We start from the raw sequence: 20,992 nt of genomic DNA on the forward strand, positions 1-20,992 counted from the left end.
TGCAAGTAGATAAATAGGTACCGCTCCAGTGGGAAGGTACATGGCATTTCTGTGCGCTGCTCTGGTTCGCCAGAAGCGGCTTAGTCATGCTGGCCACATGACCCGGAAGCTGTACACCGGCTCCCTCGGCCAATAAAGCGAGATGAGCGCCGCAACCCCAGAGTCGGCCACAACTGGACCTAATGGTCAGGGGTCCCTTTACCTTTACCTTTACATCTGAGTCTGGATGGAGAGAGGGTTCTGAGCATCGCATCTCACAAGGGGCTCGCTCACCACGTCAGTGCAGCCCTGGTACAAAGGTAGCCCAAATGTCATCTGTATCTCCACACAGCTTCTCCATGTGTCAGCCTGCATGGCCACTGGCTCCACCCTTCTTTCTGCCCAAAACCTTTCCTAAAATGCAACCCAAGCCTCGTGCAAAAAGGACAATTTTTTCCTGTGGTGACATCATGCCCCCTGTAACCCTGGCAACCTCCCCTTCCCAACTCTGCTATTGTCTTTTGCTAACTAACAAGTAGCTGGGGGAGGGACTCCACCCCCCTTCTTGTGTGACACTGAATGTCCCAATGGCTCGCCTTTCATCAGGGTAATGTCAGTGCCATCATCTGTTTAGTTCTTTCATGGCACCTCTCTCAGCCAATCTCCCGAGAAAGCTGGCTTGACTTATTGTGAAGGCCCTGCTAAATCCATTGAGCCAACGCCACACTCAGTAATTTCAGAGAGTAATTGGGAGAATCTGGCACCCAAAATTTTAGAGGATACAGTGGTGCCTCGCAAGACGAAAAGAATCCATTCTGTGATTCTCTTCGTCTAGCGGTTTTTTCGTCTTGCAAAGCAAGCCCATTGACAGATTAGCGGATTAGCGCTATTAGCGGCTTTTAGCGGCTTATCAGCTTATCGGATCAGCTGATAAGCGGCTTAGCGGCTTAGAAAAAGGGGGGAAAGGGAAAAAAACCCGCAGGAACTCGCAAGACATTTTCGTCTTGCAAAGCAAGCCCATAGGAGATTCGTTTTGCGAAGCACCTCCAAAACGGAAAACTCTTTCGTCTAGCGAGTTTTCCGTCTTGCGAGGCATTCGTCTTGCGGGGCACCACTGTACTTGCCCCCTGCAAACCCAGAACAATATAAAATGAACAAGGACAGGATACAACTGGAAAACATAAACTGCATCCTGCCATGAAGGTCACAAAGGAGAAAGATAGGAGCAGCCCAGGGGCCTCTCAGCTGGAGCCTTACATCCTTGCAGAGGCAAAGACCCTTTCCTTCCTCTTGGAATCTCCTAATAAGGCCCTAGAATCAAGACGGACAGGGCTTAAGGACAACATCCTGGCTCGTATGTTCAGCTGCATGAAAGAAGCAATATGTAAACTGGGCAATCCACACCAACACAAATATGTGGAGGCCTGGATTAAGTATCTTCCTCACTTAATAGCAGTAACAGCAAAGGACTGGAAGAGGGAGACTCATGCATATGGACTGTGTGGCATATCCAGCTCATATATGAAATCTCCCCCGCCCCCATGTGACTGCAATAACGTAGTCTCTTTCCAAACCAGGGCAAAGGAAGATGATATTCTGTACAAAAAATAAATGGGGGTGGGCACCATGGGACTGCTAATTTGTGTTGATGACATCCCTGTAGCTATTTATGGGGAAAGGATGTCTCTCAGCATCTAACCCTGCTGTTCTGCTCACGCAACAGACTCCCAATTGTGCAACAGGACTTTCCCTTCCTCTCCTTCCTCCCTGCCCCATAGCCCCACCCCTGCACCCTCAAAATCTACTTTGGAGGGTTGGGAGTCCCTCTGCCACCTGAAATTTTGGGAGCATGAAGAGGGAGGAGAGGGAGGGGAAATCCCATGGTGTGAACAAAACTCCACTTGCAAAGCACCAACCACACCCTGTGTGCATATTGACAGATCCACTTGGAAGCAATAGCTTGGACTATCAAACAACCAAATGTTGAAGTTAATTCAGTGCAAGAGGATCTAGGTTTGAAATTACATGAATGTCCAGCTGTTTTCATCCACGCACCATTCCTTCTGGAGATTACCTCTGAGCAGCCTCTCAGTGCAGTCCAGCAATATTTAACTCACTGTTGGACTTCAAGCTTCAGGCCTGGAAAGGTATCTAAGCCTGTGTTTTAATAAAGACCTGAAATCATCATCATCATCACCATCCTGTCCAATTTTACTGGACTTGCCATGGGCTCAAGAACATTTACTGAAGCAGGGATTTGTATACGAGCTTGAAAGAGAACGATCAAGTCACTTATATTTAATTTTTAAAAACCTTTAACCACATTTATAACAATAAAAAGTAAAGTGAATAAAAGGTGAAGTAAACCAGAAGTGATTTTGACATCTTAGCCCTGAGAGATGCGTCATTGTGCAATGTTAGAAAGGAATGGGACAACTGAAAAAGTGTTAAAGATGTTATCTTTTTACTTCAGTCCTTTCTTGCCAGTATGTAGATGCAGAAATCTCTGCAGCCTGAAAACTGTATTGTGTTTCAGCTGAGACCCTTGAAGCCTGATGAAAAACCTGGGAGAGCCTTGCATATGGTGTCTAATAAATGCAAAACCTAGTTCAACTCAAGTTTGGCTGATTTCTCTGGCAAGCTTGCTGGGGCTTAAAAAAAGAAGCTAATGTACAATTTATTTTAACTGTATTTTTCATTTTAAGGAAGGAGCATTTCAGAAAAGTGAGTTCGAATTGTTTTATGTCAATAAACAACTCTCCCAACCACCTACGCACTCCCACCATCCCACAGCTTGAAAGACCTCAGCTACTCTGTGTAATCCTCCAAACGTGTTTACTAAGAATAACATCCACAGATTGCAGTATAGAATCATAGAACTGTAGAGTTGGAAGGGACCCTGAGGATTATCTAGTCCAAACCAGCAATGCGCAGTTGTCCCAAATTGGGATCGAACCTGCAATCTTGGCATTATCAGCACCACACTTTAGCCAACTCGGCTATCCAGTAGGCATGTCTTGAACAGCAACATCTTCTGGAAACAAAGAGAAATCCTTGACTGCCTTTATTCTATAAACCACAGCCCACAGAACAGGAATGCTGCCTGTTGACAAGTAAGCATCAAAAAGCACACGGGATCTTGGAACCATGCAAAGTTAACAGCTTTGAAAACCAGCCTTCTGCAATTTTAAATATTTTCTCATGTGCCAATTTGCAATATAACTGAAAGGCCACACGAGGGCACCCTCCCCACACAATGAGCAGGCAAAACAGTGTGCACTGCACTAAATTGGAGAGCTGTGGCTTCAGTCAAATTTTATTGATAAAGTGTAAATCTTCACCCTAGAAAATCAGCCTTGCAGTTTGTCACAGAATGGTAAGTTGTATAAGATCTAGATTTTGCAGCGCAGGAACAGGAAGACATGGCAAGCCACTCCTGCACAACAGCACTAGAGGAAAGCAGAAAGAAAAATCAGCCTGGCAATTTATAATCTTGGCAACCTAAATTACATGGATAGTAGCACAGCCAGCCTAAGCTCCAAGACTATATCCAGGGTACTGAAGCACGCAACTGAGCTCCTCTTTCATCCATCTTTCAGACAGGTAAAAGTTGTCTTGGATATACAGGTGACGGCCATTTCGTGCCAGGGTTCTGTTCCCAGCCCCTGTGTGCATCAGCAAAGCCCATATAAATGTGCCCTGCCCCCATTCTGCCCTGTCAGCCATTCAGTTCCCATTCTGTCTTCTTCCAGGTCCAAATGGACCAATGCGTTGGCAACTGCATGTCAATTGGACATGGCTAAAACGGTCGCTGCCTGTAGATAACATCAAACAGAGGTGCCCCCAAACTGAAAGAAGCAACTTGCTGTAAGGCAATGTTGTCAGCCAGCTAAAAGCTATTCCTTACATGACATGAATACTAATAAAAAAGACAGGTACATACATTCAGATCCATATTTAAGTAACATCCTGGTCATCAAAGCAACTTATACCACGGCTTGCAACTACACCTCCATTGCAGCGGGTATCTCAAAACAAGCAGGGTCTACCATCTCAATGACCAAATGGGATCTCATATGTAGCGACTACTGTCAACGCATGTCACCACAGTTGGACAGCTAGTGGAATCCAGGACCTTCACCTCTGAGGCGCAAAAGAATAGACCGTAATCCTATACACACTTATGCAGCAGCAAGTCACACTAAACTCAGTAGGACTTCTGAGTAGACATACATAAAATCACAGTGCTGAGAGTAGTAGAGTGAACGCCCCTCAGCAGGGGCAAAAACCGGACAAATAGTTGTTCTACAACTGGATAATCTTGCTCCTTGATTACTCCGTAAAAGGAGAAAAGGAACATAAACTCACCTGTTTTCATTAACCAGGAACATGGAGCCAACATTCTCCACCAGGGCTTCACTGATGGGTGAGAGGCAGAATGGAGAAGAGAAGGCATCAGAGTCCGAGTCAAATGTGCTGTCTCTACTGACATCATCGGCAGACAACTCCAAAGAGCCCTCGTCGTCCTCTCCAGTCTCCAGGTGGGTCTCCAGCCCTTCTTCCACTGACTCCTCCAACCGGTTGTGCTCCTCCAGAGAACTGATTGTCGATAAGATACCTGAGTCACTGTGGGCAGGCTGAGCCGAGCTGTGGATGCTGTCCGTTGCCAAGCAACCCTGGGACAGCTTCTCCCCTTCCTCCGAAGGGCAGCTGACGTGAGCCACATCCCTAACCAGCTGCGACACGGTCAGAACGTCTTCTTCATCCTTTGGGGTCACAGCTCGCTTCTGCTCGGAGGGGGAAGCCTGCATAGTGGCGCCAAAACCCTGAGTATGGCGGTTACGCTTGCGGGGGGCCTTGCGGACCGGGGAGCTCTCTGGTGTAATGTAGCGGAGGGCCTCCTCGTCCTGCCTCTGAATTCGGGAATTTGGGACCCAGGCCAAGATAAGCGTGGTTCCAAGCAGCTCATCTTTCTCCATGTACAGGCACAAATAGCCTACGGAAGAACACAGTGCCCCAGAGTTACAACCAAGCCCCAACTTCATGAATGGCAGGTATCCTGAAAGGGTGCTGAGCACTCCAGTTTCCTGCTACCACTGGGGATCCTCCCATCACTCACTTGCCTCTTGAGCAGCTCTCTCCTAAGCCCAACTTCTTCCTCCTCCCCTAACCAGACCCAATTGCTTCATCCACTGGAGCAATGTTTGGTTGACTGAGCATCATTCTTGACTGCATTTTACTTTTCCAGCTAGTATCTACAACAGCTCGGTTTGGGATCCAACAGGGCATTAGAGGCAAAAACATAGCCAACTCAATCAGCACATCCAAGTCATTTTTACATCTGCTAGAGGGAACACCAGAGCACTCTTCTGGCCAACTGCAACCCAAAGAATAAGGATGCCAGTCCTAGAAAATCAAGATGGGAAAGGCCACCATTCGGTTATGGATTATCTGCCTTGATTACAAAAGGTCCAAGGTTCAATCCCTGATGGGAAAAGCTCCTGCCTGAAACCCTGGAGAGTTGCTGCCATGCAGACTAGACAATACTGAGCTGGATAGACCACTGACTCTGACTTGGTATTAAGGCAACTTCCTAAGATCATCACTTACTCCTCCAGAGCTCATGTCAGGCTGGAATCTGGTTGAATTTCAGGATGTTACTAAAGCAGGGGTGGGGCAAACGTTGTTTAATCATACTACCCCCCCTCCAAAAAAACAACAACCCTATTAGTGTGGGGTAGGGAGTAGAAGAAGAGGAGTTTGGATTTGATGTCCTGTTTTATCACTACCCGAAGGAGTCTCAAAGCGGCTAACATTCCCTTTCCCTTCCTCCCCCACAACAAACACTCTGTGAGGTGAGTGGGGCTGAGAGACTTCAGAGAAGTGTGACTGGCCCAAGGTCACCCAACAGCTGCATGTGGAGGAGCGGAGAAGCGAACCCGGTTCACCAGATTACGAGTCTACTGCTCTCAACCACTACACCACACTGGCTCTCACTGGTAGAAAAGGATTGGCTCCTATATTACGCTGTTTTCTTCTTGCCCCAGCATGGTTACCAGCAGCTTTTTGGAGGAATGACAAGAGATGCAATTTTAACTGGGAAAAAGACTCTGGTGGAAAAGGGGGAGCTCCCCTTGTTTTTTAAGCTTTTAACAAATATTGGGAATTCCAATCTTGCATCCTGTGCAGTTTAGCCCTAAGAGGAGGGTCTTTTTTTAAAAAAAAAATCTATTAATTCGCCACCACAGATACTCTGATGTTTTACGTAAGAAATAATAAAACATTTGGAAGATGAGAAGGGAAGAACAAGGAATACCAAGTGGACCCTCCATAGAAACTTTGAAACCGGATTGAGAATAAGAGGTAAGAAGTCAAGGGAGAGGTTTTATGGAACAATTAATGCTTACTGAGAGACTCTTCTGTGCACAAAGTGTATCCCATAGAACTTTCCTTAACATTAAGTCCAGCATAAAAGTTCAAGGTGCTGATACCGCTGTGCAAAGCCTTATACCGCCTGGGACCACGATACGGAAAATATCATCTCACCCCATGTATACGCAACTGATCACCATGCTCTGCAGGCACCATCTCATCATGAGATTCATTCCATACAATGTCAGAGCCTTTAGTGTTACGGCACCCACCTTCTGGAATTCCATTACCTGTCAGACACATGCTATCCCTATGATCTTTTTGGCACCCGTTGAAGACTTTCCTCTTCCAACAAACCTTTCAAGTGGACATTTTTATCCCAATTTTGAACCCGAAACTACATTTAATAACTGTTTCATTATTGAAGCTTTTATTGTATGTTTGTTTTTTTTAAAAAAAATTATTGGTTTTCTCTTATAACACAAAAACATAAACACAAAAGAAAAACATTACACTTAACACAACATAAAAACATAACAACAATAAAAACAAAATAATAAAAGAAGAATTATTTCTTCTTATTTCCTGGTATATTTACATTGCCAAAAGACTTCCTCGACACCCTCCAATCCGAATTTCATCATATCACATATTTAGCAGTTCCCAATTTCATATTTTATAACACCAATATTTCTTTTTTTTCAATTACGAATTTCTAATCTTTGCTTCCTATTGTAATCCATAATATTCATTATTTATTAACCTTTTTCCATCCCTCAGCCTAATCTGTTACTTCTAAGAATTTCTTAATGAAGCTTTTATTGTTAAATTGCTTCAAGATTGTTCATTGGGGAGAGACTCGTAAACAAAATGAGATAAACCAACCCATGTCTCCAGCCTGCCCTCACCTGGGTGATGCTCCACGATGCCTTGCAGCATCTCAGGTGGATGGACACAGACATTGTTCTTGGAGTAGATAATCCCCCCATCCAAGACGGAAGACGAGCCGCCACCACCGCTGCTGCTGCTGCTGGCATTTAAGGTCAGGAGGTCAGATGCTTTCGAAGAGGCACGTCGGAGGAGTCTTCCCAGAGACATTGCCAAGGGAGTGTTTCCATTCTCTGTTGACTCCACTTAAGCACCTAATTCAGACAGTCAACTCTGCCCAGGGGGAAAGGAGAAAAAGTGTCAGAAAGAGAACAATAACAGGTAGAATGGACAGAAAGACACATACTGCTTGCCTTCATGCAAAAGGAGGTGAAACCTTGAGTGCAGTATGACACTGTCTCAGTCACATGAGATTAGTGGGGGGGGGGGAAATAATACAATACTTGAGAGAATAAGAAAGTCTTTGTTAAAAAACAAACAAACCCCACTCCAACACAGTTTAGGCAACTACTTCTAGAAAAATGAGCTGTGGACCACAAAAGTGTATGCTGCCACAGCAGATTGGCTAAATATTTGTGGGACCACAAGGCTTACGGTTGGTTTTCTTGCAACACCAGAAACGGAACCTGTAATTTGGAGTTTCTTTTTTCTCATTCCGAAGTATTAAAAATAAATGATACTGGATTCTAAATTCACAGCTTTTGGTCACAGATTTCCAGTGTCACTTTTAACACTACAGTGGTACCTCGGGTTAAGTACTTAATTTGTTCTGGAGGTCCGTTCTTAAACTGAAACTGTTCTTAACCTGAAGCACCACTTTAGCTAATGGGGCCTGCTGCTGCTGCTGCGCCGCCGGAGCCCAATTAATGTTCTTATCCTGAAGCAAAGTTCTTAACCTGAAGCACTATTTCTGGGTTAGCGGAGTCTGTAACCTGAAGCGTATGTAACCTGAAGCATATGTAACCCGAGGTACCACTGTAGAGTTCTTGTCTGCAATTCAACAGAGAGATGAGGTGGCCCAGAAAAAATGAGGGAACACCCCCCTCCCAAAAAACCCCATCCTCTTTCCCTCTCCATACCACCTTAATATGTAACAACAGAGGGACTTTCCTCAAGAGCTATGCAATCACATTTTGGAACAGAAGCTGTCTGAAAAGGAGGATGAATTTTAGCTGAGAATGCACCAGGTATTTTCAATAAGCATTTCTGCCATGATCACTTATTTCCTCTGGATCTCTGCAGAGTGATGATGGGAACACCTTGCCCAGGAGTGCAATTTGGGAACTGCTGTGGCTATTGTTTCCTTTGTAGCATAGTGACAAGCCTCTGTATACATAGCCTCTGACTCCTCTTGAAAATGGAGCTTGTCCAGCAACACATTCCTGCCATCACCAGCTTCAGATATGAAGTGGCTCCAAAGGTCCACCAGAAAAAAACAAGCCAAGGGAAAACTGATCCCACTCAAAGCCTCCCCTCCAAGCACAGTTGTTCCTTTTTAGTCAGTACTCTTTGTTCCCTGGGTCAGCTTAACCCGGTCTGGTTTCTATGGTCCCTGTAGCAACACCTGGATATACCAGGTGAGGCATCCCCTGCAATGCCAGATTCAAGGGCTTTCTGGTCTGTGCATGAAAAGGCAAGCAGAAAATGAAAGAAAGAGAAATATCAGGAAGCAAGCCTAGATCAAACCTTACTGTGTGCCTGTCCCCCTAAATAATTAACAGGAAAGCAGGCTGGGGAAAATGCATGCATAAGCTAACACATGCAGATACAGATACAGATACAGGAGAGAGACAGTCAGAGATGCACAAAGGAGAGAAGGAAGGAGGAAACAAAAAAAGGCAGATGCACTAATAGCAGCAGACCTAAAAATCACACTAAAAGCCAAGAAGCTATTTATACACAGAAATAGTTCACTTTCTACCTGTTCTCAAAATTATGGCTTCCTTCTAGAACATCTCCCTTTGCACCTTCTGGCAACCCCATTACCTAGAGAACACGGGTTTTCCTTTCCTCCACTGCAGCAGCATGTATGTACCATGGGAGGGGAGGCAGGACATACTTCTCCTCTAGTATTAAAGCAGCGGCAGTACATTTTTGCAGGGCTGGGCTGGGGGGACAGCCTCCTCCTTCCCCAGTGGTATGATCTCCACACACAGAGAGAATGTGTTCATCTGCCTGCTGATATGTATGCGTGCTACATGTGTTGTCTCTCTGTGTGTACTGTATATGCATGAGTGCAGTTGCGATATATATGTGTGCTGTGTGCAAACATGAAAGTGAACATACATTGGTCATGCCCACCACTGGCATGCACCTCCAACGCGGTCCTCAGGCCGAAACAGGTTAGCCACTCCTGAATTAAAGCCTATTCCATCTGTACCATGCACCTGGCAATACCATGGCTGCAGCACTTCCTTACTAGGGTTCAAGTGAGGAAGCATGTCAAGGAACTACACGGATTTGAGAGTAATTTGCCAGAGGGCAGCTCTTAAGATGCTGGTTTTCAGAAAGTGCATCCCATCATCCTTATGGAGAGGTATATTCCTCAAACATTCTGATAAAGTGAGATTATTGAGCTGATTTCACCAAGACATCTTTGAAATTTCACATGCTACTCTCCACCACTGCCAAACACACACTTCCAGGTCAAACCAGGCTCAAAAGCTCTTGACCCAAGTATATCTCTCGTCTCACTGAAAAACGCAGACAAAACGAAGATGCTCACACTTCTGAGGAGAGGAGCAAAACTGCTTGCAGCCATGTTGTTCCTCTGTATTGTGCAGAAAGCCTTGTGTATCGTTGAGCTTGTGTGACAGTGTCATGATGTAGTAGTGTCTTACTGGCAGAGTCAGGGAGCAGCAGATGCATCCACGGGGGGGGGGGGAATGCAAAGGCAGCATTTCCTCTGGAAGAAAGAGGTGGGGGGGGGGAATCTGGCCTGCTCAGGCACAAACTCACATGTTTTCCCAGCTATTTTCTCCAGGGGCCTGAAGCAGCAGTAGATTGACCCCCTTATGGAATGAAAAGCAGCCTCGCCATATCACCAGCTTTTGCTGAGCAAAAGCAAAGCAGCTGCTGAACATGAAAAGGGCTTGTTTGTTTTTTGCCCACGATGAGGATCTAAAAGGAAACAAACATGCCACCAGATCCTACACTGAACTTAATCTCTCTTGCTACACACAAAGAGTGCATAAGAACCTCTGAATGACAGTGCTTGGGAAACCCAAGACAGCATATGACATGAATACTACATTTCAGAGAACACAGGGCTTATCAGGCCGGGAGGAGAAAAGTGGTTGCATCAACCCCAAGCCATTAGGGCCACAGATAAGCCGTAGTGCACCTGCTTTACCTGCAGAAGGTCTCAGGTTCAATCTGGTCTCTCTAGTTTGGGTGGGTGAAAGACCCCCGTCTGAAACCCTGGTGAGCTGCTGCCTGCTACAGTAGACCAGCCTTCCCAGCCTGGTGCTTTTCAGACATGATGGACTCCATCTCCCGTAAGTCCCCAAAAGCATAGCTTAATGGCCATGGGTGATGAGAGTTGCAGTCCACCAACATCTGGAGGCTGGGGAATACTGGTACAGGCAACACGGAGCTAAGTAAACCAATGGTCCGACTCTGTGTAAAGCAGATTCCTGTGCTCCTATGAATGTATCAGTGGGCACAGCATGGTTGCTCTGCTTCTATGGTTAATGCCACTGCATCCCAGCAATGCATAACCTTCTTTCCACATGGCTCAGACGTGCATCATGTTTACAAAACACAGAAGCAACGTACCGTATTTTTCCGTGTATAAGACTTAAAACAATAGTAAAAAACCTGGGGTTGCCTTGTACACAGAACATGGGCATCTGGAGGGATTTTTTAAATATTTAAGCATATATCCGGGATTTTGGCTTGGGCGGGCTGAGGCAGTTGCTCCTGCTGCCTCCTGAAGCGCTCGCTGGCTCGACCACCGGAGCGAGAACAGCTGCCACTGCAAACTGCCTCATCACCATCATTTTATTTGTATGCTGCCTTTCCATAGTTAAAAACAATGCTCAAACCGACTTACAACATGACAAGATTTACATAATTTTAAAAAGTCATAAACAATAAATAAACCACATCTAAAAAATACACAACCAAGTGGAAAACAATTTCCACATGAATCAAAATCTAAAAATAATAATAATAATAATAATAATAATAATAATAATAATAATAATAATAAAAAATTTTATTTATATCCCGCCCTCCCCAGCCAAAGCCGGGCTCAGGGCGGCTAACAACAATCAAATAATCAGTCAAATAATCACACAATCTAAAAATATTTCATTATAAAAATTAATTAAATCAAATTGATGGCAACCAATTAAGCAGAATTATGTGCAGGTTGCCAGAGGAGGGAGTCAGGCTGCGCCCTGACCAAAGGCCTGGCGGAACAACTCTGTCTTGCAGGCCCTGCGGAAAGATGTCAGGTCCCGCAGGGCCCTAGTCTCTTTTGACAGAGCATTCCACCAGTTTGGAGCTGCAGCCGAGAAGGCCCTGGCTCTAGTTGAGGCCAGCCTAACCTCTCTGAGGCCTGGGACCTTGAGGATGTTATTATTTGCAGACCGTAGGTTTCTCTGTGGGGCATACCAGGAGAGGCGGTCCCGTAGGTACGAGGGTCCCAGGCCGTATAGGGCTTTAAAGGTTAAAACCAGCACCTTAAACCTGATCCTGTACTCCACCGGGAGCCAGTGCAGCTGGTATAATACCGGATGAATGTGCTCTCGCAGCGAAGACCCCATAAGGAGTCTCGCCGCGGCATTCTGCACCCGCTGGAGTTTCTGGGTCAGTCTCAAGGGCAGCCCCACGTAGAGCGAGTTACAATAATCCAGTCTGGAGGTGACCGTCGCATGGATCACAGTGGCTAGGTCAGGACGAGAGAGATAAGGGGCCAACTGCTTAGCTTGGCGGAGATGAAAAAATGCCGCCTTTGTTATAGCTGTAATCTGCGACTCCATAGAGAGGGAGGTATCGAAGATTACACCCAAACTCTTAACGGCCGGTGCTGGCACTAATTGCACCCCCGCAAGAGATGGGAGTTGCCCCCTCGATCCCATATCGTCCCGCCCCAGCCAGAGGACCTCTGTCTTCGAAGGATTTAACTTCAACCGGCTCCCACGTAACCATCCAGCCACAGCTTCCAGACATCTGGTCAGTGTGTCTGGGGCCGAGTCAGGATGGCCATCCATCAACAGATAGAGCTGGGTGTCATCAGCATACTGATGGCAACCCAGCCCAAAACTCCGGACAAGCTGGGCGAGGGGGCGCATAAAGATGTTAAAAAGCATCGGGGAGAGAATTGCACCCTGAGGCACTCCACACACCAAGGAGTGGCGTGATGACAATTCCCCCCCAAGCGCCACCCTCTGTCCCCGACCAGAGAGAAACGAGCGCAGCCATTGAAGGACTGTGCCCTGGATCCCCACGTCGGCAAGGCGGTGGTCCAGGAGTTCGTGATCGACCATGTCAAAGGCTGCTGACAGATCTAGAAGAATCAGCAGCCCTGACCCGCCTCGATCCAGCTGCCTGCGGAGATCATCTGTTAGGGCGACCAGAGCCGTCTCGGTCCCATGACCAGCGCGGAAGCCGGACTGGAATGGGTCCAGAGCAGATGTTTCATCCAGAAACCTACCAAGCTGTTCAGCAACCGCTCTCTCAATCACCTTACCCAGGAATGGAAGATTCGAGACCGGGCGGTAATTGGATAGATCTGAGGGATCTAATGATGTTTTCTTTAAGAGCGGACGCACCACTGCCTCCTTCAGTTCCCCTGGGAATATCCCGGTGCCAAGGGACAAATTGATGATATCCCCCAGGGGGCCCCGCACCTCGTCTGGACACGCTCTAATCAGCCATGACGGGCACGGGTCAAGAGGACAGGTGGTGGGCTTTCCAGCTTGGAGGAATCTGTCCACATCGGCTGGAGATATCCGGTCAAAGTGGTCCAATATTGGACCCGAGGACAGTCGAGGGGCCTCCAGTTCCTTTATTGTATCCAAATTGGCAGGGAGGTCATGGCGGAGCAACAGGACCTTCTCCGCAAAAAAGCTCGCAAATGCCTCACAGCTGTGTGTCAGATTGTTATTTAAATTTGGCTGTCCTTCAAGGGACGTTAAAGACCGGATTATACTAAATAATTGCGCCGGGCGAGAGCTAGCGGATGCAATGGAGGCCGAGAAGTAAGACTTCTTAGCAGCCTTCACTGCCATCTCATAGGTTTTCATAAAAACCCTATAAGATGTTCTTGAGGCTCCGTCACGGGCACCCCGCCATACTCGCTCTAGCCGTCTGAGGTCCCGCTTCATTTTCCGAAGCTCCTCGGTAAACCAGGGAGCCCGGTTTCTGCGGGGTCGCAGAGGGCGCTTAGGTGCGATCTCATCGATGGCTGCCAGGAGCTGGGTATTCCAGCCCTCAACAAGCTCAGTCAATGAGTCGCCAGGGGGAGCAAGGTCCCGCAAGGCTTGACGGAATCTATCCGGGTCCATCAGCCTCCGCGGGCGAGCCCAAATCGGCTCGCCACCTAAGCAGGGTGGGGGTGGAAAGTCAATCCTGGCTTTCAGAGCGTAGTGATCAGACCATGGCACCTTCATCGAAGGAGACATGATCACATCTATACCGGCGCCAAAGATCAAATCCAGCGTGTGGCCTGCTTGATGTGTGGGGCCCGAAACAAACTGGGAGAGCCCTAGTGTCGCCATGGAAGACACCAGGTCCAGAGCCTGTGAGGAGGGAGTGGCATCAGCGTGGAAGTTGAAGTCTCCCAATACCAATAGGTTAGGGAACTCCAAGGCCCAGCCGGCCACCGCCTCCAGCAGGCCTGACAGGGTGGCTGCTGGTGCGCTAGGTGGCCGGTACACCAGCCAGACAGCCAAGCTCTCCTCGGAGCCCCACACTAGGCCAACACATTCAATGCCGGGGATCGCTGGCGATGGTAGAGCCCTGAAAGAACAATCTTCCCGGATTAATACTGCCACCCCTCCCCCCCGGCCCACAGTCCGTGACTGGTGGAGGACGGAGAAACCCGGGGGCGCCATCTCTCGTAAGGTAACAGTTACCCCTTCGCGCACCCAGGTCTCCGTCACACAAGCCAGGTCAACTCCCTGCGAGATAAAGAAATCTCGCAGGGTAGCAGTTTTGTTGCCTATAGACCTGGCATTGCACAACACCAGTGAAGGAGGTGAGTAATCCTTGCTCACCCTACCCTCGTCTCTCGGGATGGGGCGCAGATTGGAAGGGGTACGAGCATATCCATATCTCGATCCCCTTCGCCTATAACATCTGCCCCCACCGCCATACCTCCCTTGCCCCTCCACGGTCGCAATCCCAAGCCTCATACTAACCTCCATTTACAAATAGAAAACAAAACAACCAAAACAATTATGCCCAAACAAAACCAATCCCCGCCCCACTCAGTGTCCACCCCCCAAAACAAAACAAAATGGAACAAACAAAAATACATAAATAAAAACCACCATTCACGGTGGTACAACGGTGGAATGCAGCATTAATATCACAGCTGCCTCTCCTTGCTCTTTCCTCTTTTTCCGCTTCCCCTCTCAAACTCCCACCCTGGCCCCAGCCCACTCACCACCTTCCTCAGCTCAGTTTGCTTGACGGCCTGGCGTCGCCCACAGTGGGCGCTGCCTTCCCCTGGCTCTTCCCTGGTATTCTGCTTGGGAGCCTCCTTCCCCTCGCTTCCCTGCAGCAGCAGCAGCTGCCACATGCGGTGCCCCAACCGCTGCCTTTGATTCTGCACCACAGAGCAGCACTGCATGCGCACCTCATGCTGGAAACTTTGAGGGTGATCGCCCAAAAAAAGATCAACGACTTGCTGCCGCCGCTCATCCAGATTTTCACTTCTGGTTTAGGGTTTTGTTTTCTTAATTTTGGGTTCAAATAAATAGGAGTCATCACATACATGGAGGCATCTTATACATGGAAAAATATGGTACAGTGGTACCTCGGGTTACATATGCTTCAGGTTGCATATGCTTCAGGTTACAGACTCCACTAACCTGGAAATATTACCTCGGGTTAAGAACTTTGCTTCAAGATGGGAACAGAAATCGTGCTCCGGTGGCGGGCGGCAGCGGGAGGCCCCATTAGCTAAAGTGGTACCTCAGATTAAGAACAGTTTCAGGTTAAGAACGAACCTCCGGAACGAATTAAGTTCTTAACCTGAGGTACCACTGTATTCTCTTTTGGGAGGTGCACAGCATGCCAACAATGTAAGTGCACACAGTTCACCTGAACTGTGCAGGAGGAACCCCAGAGTAACATGGAAGCGACCGCACTGCTCCAAGTAATGCGCAGAGCATGCCTACATTGCAGGTTCTGAGGACAGACACTTCTTGGGGCATATTCCCAAGTAAACATGATGCAAGGCCTTGGTGCAGACAGGAGATTAGTGCTGTGGCATCACGCTCTAAAACAATTCCTGTTTTAAATCACGTACTGCAGAAATTTCAGGTTTGGAGAGTCCAGTTCCTCATGTTTGGAAACAGCAAGCAATTTGTGAAGCTGGCCCTTCAGTGCTCTCCCCCACCTGTGATGCAATCATGTGCGGTGAAATAAAATCCCAGCTGCCTTAAAAAATAATAATTGCTCATGCCCTATTAATTTCCTCCCACACTCAGCTGCTGCTGCTACTGCTGCACACCTGTGCTGCAGCCCACAGCGTACTTCCAGTCAGCTACTGGCTACTTTCATGGGCAATGCCCCTGGAGGCAGGCAGCAACTGGATAACCCCCAGGCCTTCTCATCAGCAAAGCAGTGCCTGGGCCAGCAGAAACAGTCGGCTGCTTTCTTCTAAGGCCCATCCCTTTTGAACAAACAGCCGAAAATCCTGTTGGCAGGGCTGCTGACTTGCTCCGGCTGCACGTTTCTTCTTTATCAGAAAGAGGAATGGCTTTTGGGAATGGTCTGGCTGGGAGGATGGATTTCTTATTGAAGACTTGGCACAGTTACAAGAACCCAGTAATGTTTGAAAGGCATGCAAGACAGCATGCTCCCTGCAGGAAAGCACTGAAGATTTATGCAACGCCCCAGCCAACTATGGGAAAGTCAGAAGGGGGGGGGATGGGAAATGGGAAATATAGATATGCACAGCTCTTCTTAAAATTTCCCCATTACAAAATTAGCACAGAAACAAAGAACAGTAAGAGAAAAGATAAAAAGGACTGTGAAAAGCACAGGGGCAGATGGGTATAAGCAGAAGATTCAATCGCACACAAAGAATTAATATTGCAAACCAATTTATTTTGCATTTCTCTATTCAAGACGAAGGAGTGTGGCCATACCATTAAAATTACACAATAGAAATTACTGCAGCAGTGCAGAGGTCCCAAGAGCTGCCATGGAATCGAAAGGCATATTCAGAAGTGGGAGCTGTATTTGATTAAGAGTTTTGCTACAAGCCAAGTGTGCGGAAGAATGGTCCCGTATCAAAAGATGGATGCAGCAGGAACTGGGATGCCTGGCTTCATTGCTGGTTGTGAGGGGAGGGGGACTTAACAGGTTACATACAAGAACTTTTGAGTTCTTACTGTAACTGCAACGAAAGCATAGTCTGTGCTTCCTCTAACATCATGTGCAAGAAAATGAAGAACCTAAAACTCAAGTATGCAATACACTTCCTTCTTTAGTTATTTGTTTCTTTAAAAAAAACCACACAAATATTTATATCCTGCATTTTCAGCAAATGGCTTTCCAGGCATCCAAGGGATACAATTTAAAACACGATGAAATCCAGGTAGTTTATAAACAGCAAATGCACAAAAGACTAAACAAAAGAAGCAGCAGTGGAAAGCAACCAGTAAAATCATAGCAAAAAGGGCAAAGTATGACTGCCCATAACAATGAGAGGATAAAACAGTTTTTAACCTGTTGCCAATAAGTAAGGCACCAAAGAAGAGCTCATTTGGGAAGATATTCCATAGATATAGCACCACCACAAGAAAGCCCTGCTCCTCAATAGATAGCTGCCTGACCTTCAAAGATGGGGAGGGCCCAATATGAAGACCTCAGCTAACAGGTAGGTTCATACAGAAGAAAATGGTCTTCTAGATATCCTGACACCAATGTGCTTTGAACTTTAAAGGTCAAAAACAGCACTTTGAATTACATCCCATATACACCAGAAGCTAGTGTAGATGTTTAAGGACTAGCAATATTACGGCTGGATCATTCAAGTTTCCCAAGACTTTTTCCTCCCCCCCCCCCAAAAAAAAGCAGCTTCACATATAAGGAATTACAGTAATCTAACTAACTATTCAATTCTAACCATATCTACTCAGAAATAAGTGCTACTGAATTCAATGGGGCTTATTCCCATGTAAGTGGGTTTAGGATTGCAGCCAAAGACATTACTAAAACAAGGGGCAACCATGGCAATTTCATCTCTTTCAAGTAGTCACTGTTTCTGAATTCACAAAGTACTTTGCTATATTTGCAAGGCAAACAAAAAAAAAAGGGAGGGAAGGAGAGAAAACACGACAATGGAAAGCATCAGTGCCAAGGAGGAGACTATATTTCTTGGTGGGGGCGGCGAGTCTTACTTCCCAGGAACTGTTAAAACAATGGGCACTCCCATCTGGGACGGTATCTGGAAGATCCTAACCCCTGCACGCCTTCAGTCCCTGCCCTCAGCTAATCAAGTTTCTGACGGGGCAAATCCAAATATTGACTATTGCTATTTGCAAAGTGTAACTGTATTGTTGCAAGGGAAGAAACAGCTGCAGAATTTCAATTAATATTTACGCAGCACTTTATGGGTGCTCAGCAATGCACTTGACATACATTATCTTGCGGTAACCCTTGCAACGACCCTGCAAGGTAGGGCAGCCCTGCTATTCCCATGCTGCAGATGGGGAGATGGGTCTCCTAGTGAGTTTGTGACTGGGATGAAATTAGAACCAGAGACGGAATTGTAGCTCAGTCTCCACACTGGCTTTAGTACAGTGGCTTTAGTACAGTGGTCCAGATCCACCACCACCCCTTTAATACTATGCACCACACAACTTAGGGGAGGTTTTCTGGAAACAGCAGCATGAGTAAGCGCTACTCACCTCTCTTGCCCAAGAGAGTGCCAAAGCCGTGCAAAGGACTGTGCTTCCGCTGGCATCGATCACAGCAGCTACAACTCATTGTACAGTGTCACCTGTAAAATGGGATCAGAAGTTACCTACTTCACAAGGGTGGTTGCAAGACTGAACACAGATTATAATGTACTTTGTGAAGTAAAGGATGAAAGAAACCTTGCATATATATATATATTATCTCTGGTGCACAATAACTGGTGGTTATTCACTCCAGAGGAAGTTTAAACATGGACAATCTCTCTCAAGATAATCTACAGACCTCTTAGAGAAGGGGTGCCCAAACGTTTCTGAGCACAATTCAAAGTGTTGGTGCTGACCTTTAAAGCCCTAAACAGCCTCAGTCCTGTATACCTGAAGGAGCGTCTCCACCCCCATCGTTCAGCCCGGACACTGAGGTCCAGCGCCGAGGGCCTTCTGGCAGTTCTCTCACTGCGAGAAGAGAGGTTACAGGGAACCAGGCAGAGGGCCTTCTCGGTAGTGGCGCCTGCCCTGTGGAACGCCCACCCAGCAGATGTCAAGGCAATAATCAACTATTTTACCTTTAAAAGACAACTGAAGGCACCCCTTTTAAGGGAAGTTTTTAATGTCTGATGCTGTATTGTTTTTAATATTCAGTTGGAAGCCGCCCTGAGTGGCTGGGGAAACCCAGGCAGATGAGTGGGGTATAAATAATAAATTATTATTATTATTATTACTACTATTACTAAAGAGGGGCAGATTTGATGAAGTGAACATGCATGAGGGCTGATCAAAGTTGCTGAGGATTGAACTTGTTGAGCTTTATTAAGGATTTGACCCCAATAAATAAACTGCCACACGGGCTGGATGAAACCGGCCACAGGGCCAGATGAGGACCCCCAAATGGACTTTGGACATGCCTGTCTTAGAGCATCTCTAAGAGAGTTCTCTTATAACCATTGGGCAGAAGATCAAGTTACCAAATAAATAAATAAATAAATAAATAAGGAAGGAAGCAAGCAGATATCCAAGAGTCCTTTTGAGGCATACCAGACAAGCCTCTTGAGAAGAATATTCCCCCAAGGGATTTCTGCTTCTTAGGAGCACACCCTGAGGAACTGAGCACAATAGCTTCTCAATCACCCATTTACAAAACATAACATATTCTAGACCAGCTACAGTGCTCTGGCACTGCAGTGAACGTGCACCTCACAGCCCAGAATCATGCACAAATAAATGACTCAAAGAAATGAGTAAGTCCTTTAAAAGAATGAGCTCACTGGAAGCTGATTAAATCATGTTTTAAGGAAGGAACGTTATCAACTTTTGCTCTGCTAAGTAAACTTCCTTGTTAGGTCAGGCCTGAGCTCTTACGCAAGAAGATCAGCACAGCACTTCTCCCCAGCTCAGCTCTCATTATCTGGTCCAAACCGCGCCATCAGCTTACCTACCACTTGACAAACCTTCCACATCACTTCAGCACCGTGGTTTTCAAGCTGTGTTCTATGAAATCCTGGAGCTTCCTGGACGCTTATCAGGGCTTTCTAGGACATTAAGATTCTTTACAAAGTTGACTTATGCATCATTACCAATCTTGCCCTGAAATGTGCAGCTGTAAAGAAGGTTGCGGTGATTTCTCCTTCACTCAGGATGATGGCAAGGCCCAAGAAGTCTGACCAGTTACCACCAAATGAATGTGTTCTGGGGTGAAACACCCTTCCCAATACACAGGGGTTCTGGGCAGATACCCAAAGGCACATAGATTTGGAAAAGGTTTTATGAAAGTACAAACTTTAAAAACACTGCCTTAAACTGTCCACAGCAACAAAACTCACATACTTTTATTTTCAAAACTACCCAGGGATATAAACCAGTGTTCCGTTTTTCTGTAAGGTGCTATTCCACAATTAGGTGCTCATGCAACTATTAAACAGCCACCAATATTACAACCACAATACTGGTGACAGTCTTTCTGACATCCTCAGCTTGAAAACAACTTTGAATGCCTGGTGTGCTAACTTTAATGGAACACAGCACCCCACCTCATCCAGACTATCTCTACTCTTTGCCTCCTGTTGAGTCTGGCTATCTATTGCTTCCAGTTCACCAGTTCAACCACTGCTGGATTCTTGACTCCTGCTCCTGTGAGATCTCTGTGATGTTTCCTAACTGCTTGTTTGCTTGCTTCTGCCTGGTGGCTCAAACCTCCAAAAACCACTGTAATCTTGGCAGAAAGTATGAGGAAGCTTCCTCCCACCTAGAACATTCACTGGACAAGTTGTCCTGGAATCGTGCGCTTGTGTGTGTGCAGCAATCTCTGTCCAACTCCTGTCCTGTACCTCAGCTGGTCTTGGCCTTTTCCTTAACTTCATTCCCAACTCTTAAAGCCACCAACACCCTTCCTCTACTTAAAAGTTAATTGGGGATTGCTTAAGTATACAGTACCACTTCTTGGTCTTCCGAGTCAAAAGCCTTTGCTCATGTCCTACTCACCAAACCACCATCTCATTTGATCTCCTGATTACTGGCCTGTGTGCCAAGCGAGAGACGAACTCCTATAACGTGTGCGTCAAAGACTAATCTGTGCTAAAGCCTCAGCCCAGCCCTGGTATTTACAGGTGCATTCCTAGAGGCCTAACTCCTCTGCTCAGCATAAGCAGGTTCTC

The 20,992-nt window shown here is 46.6% G+C and overlaps 1 protein-coding gene across 8 annotated transcripts in view; it reads right to left on the bottom strand.

Moving 5' to 3' along the window:
* The window catches only part of TBC1D16 (TBC1 domain family member 16), a 60,636-nt gene that overhangs the window by 36,602 nt on the left and 3,042 nt on the right, over window positions 1-20,992 (bottom strand). For 6 of the 8 annotated variants that reach the window (XR_014004600.1, XM_081180873.1, XM_081180871.1 and 3 more), the window contains exons 2-5: window positions 18,336-18,427; window positions 7,260-7,512; window positions 4,348-4,975; window positions 3,321-3,428 (exon numbers count right to left, since the gene is read on the bottom strand). Coding sequence is in view for 7 of the 8 variants with exons in the window: in XM_081180873.1 (XP_081036999.1) it covers window positions 3,321-3,428; window positions 4,348-4,975; window positions 7,260-7,449 (926 nt within the window). In the remaining variant the exon portion in view is untranslated. The remainder of the gene's footprint in view (window positions 1-3,320; window positions 3,429-4,347; window positions 4,976-7,259; window positions 7,513-18,335; window positions 18,428-20,992) is intronic. The other 2 variants (XM_081180876.1, XM_081180875.1) reach the window with 1 other exon arrangement.

This window comes from Podarcis bocagei, assembly GCF_964188305.1.
Source record: "Podarcis bocagei genome assembly, chromosome: 2".
In the NCBI taxonomy this organism is placed as follows: Eukaryota; Metazoa; Chordata; class Lepidosauria; order Squamata; family Lacertidae; genus Podarcis; species Podarcis bocagei.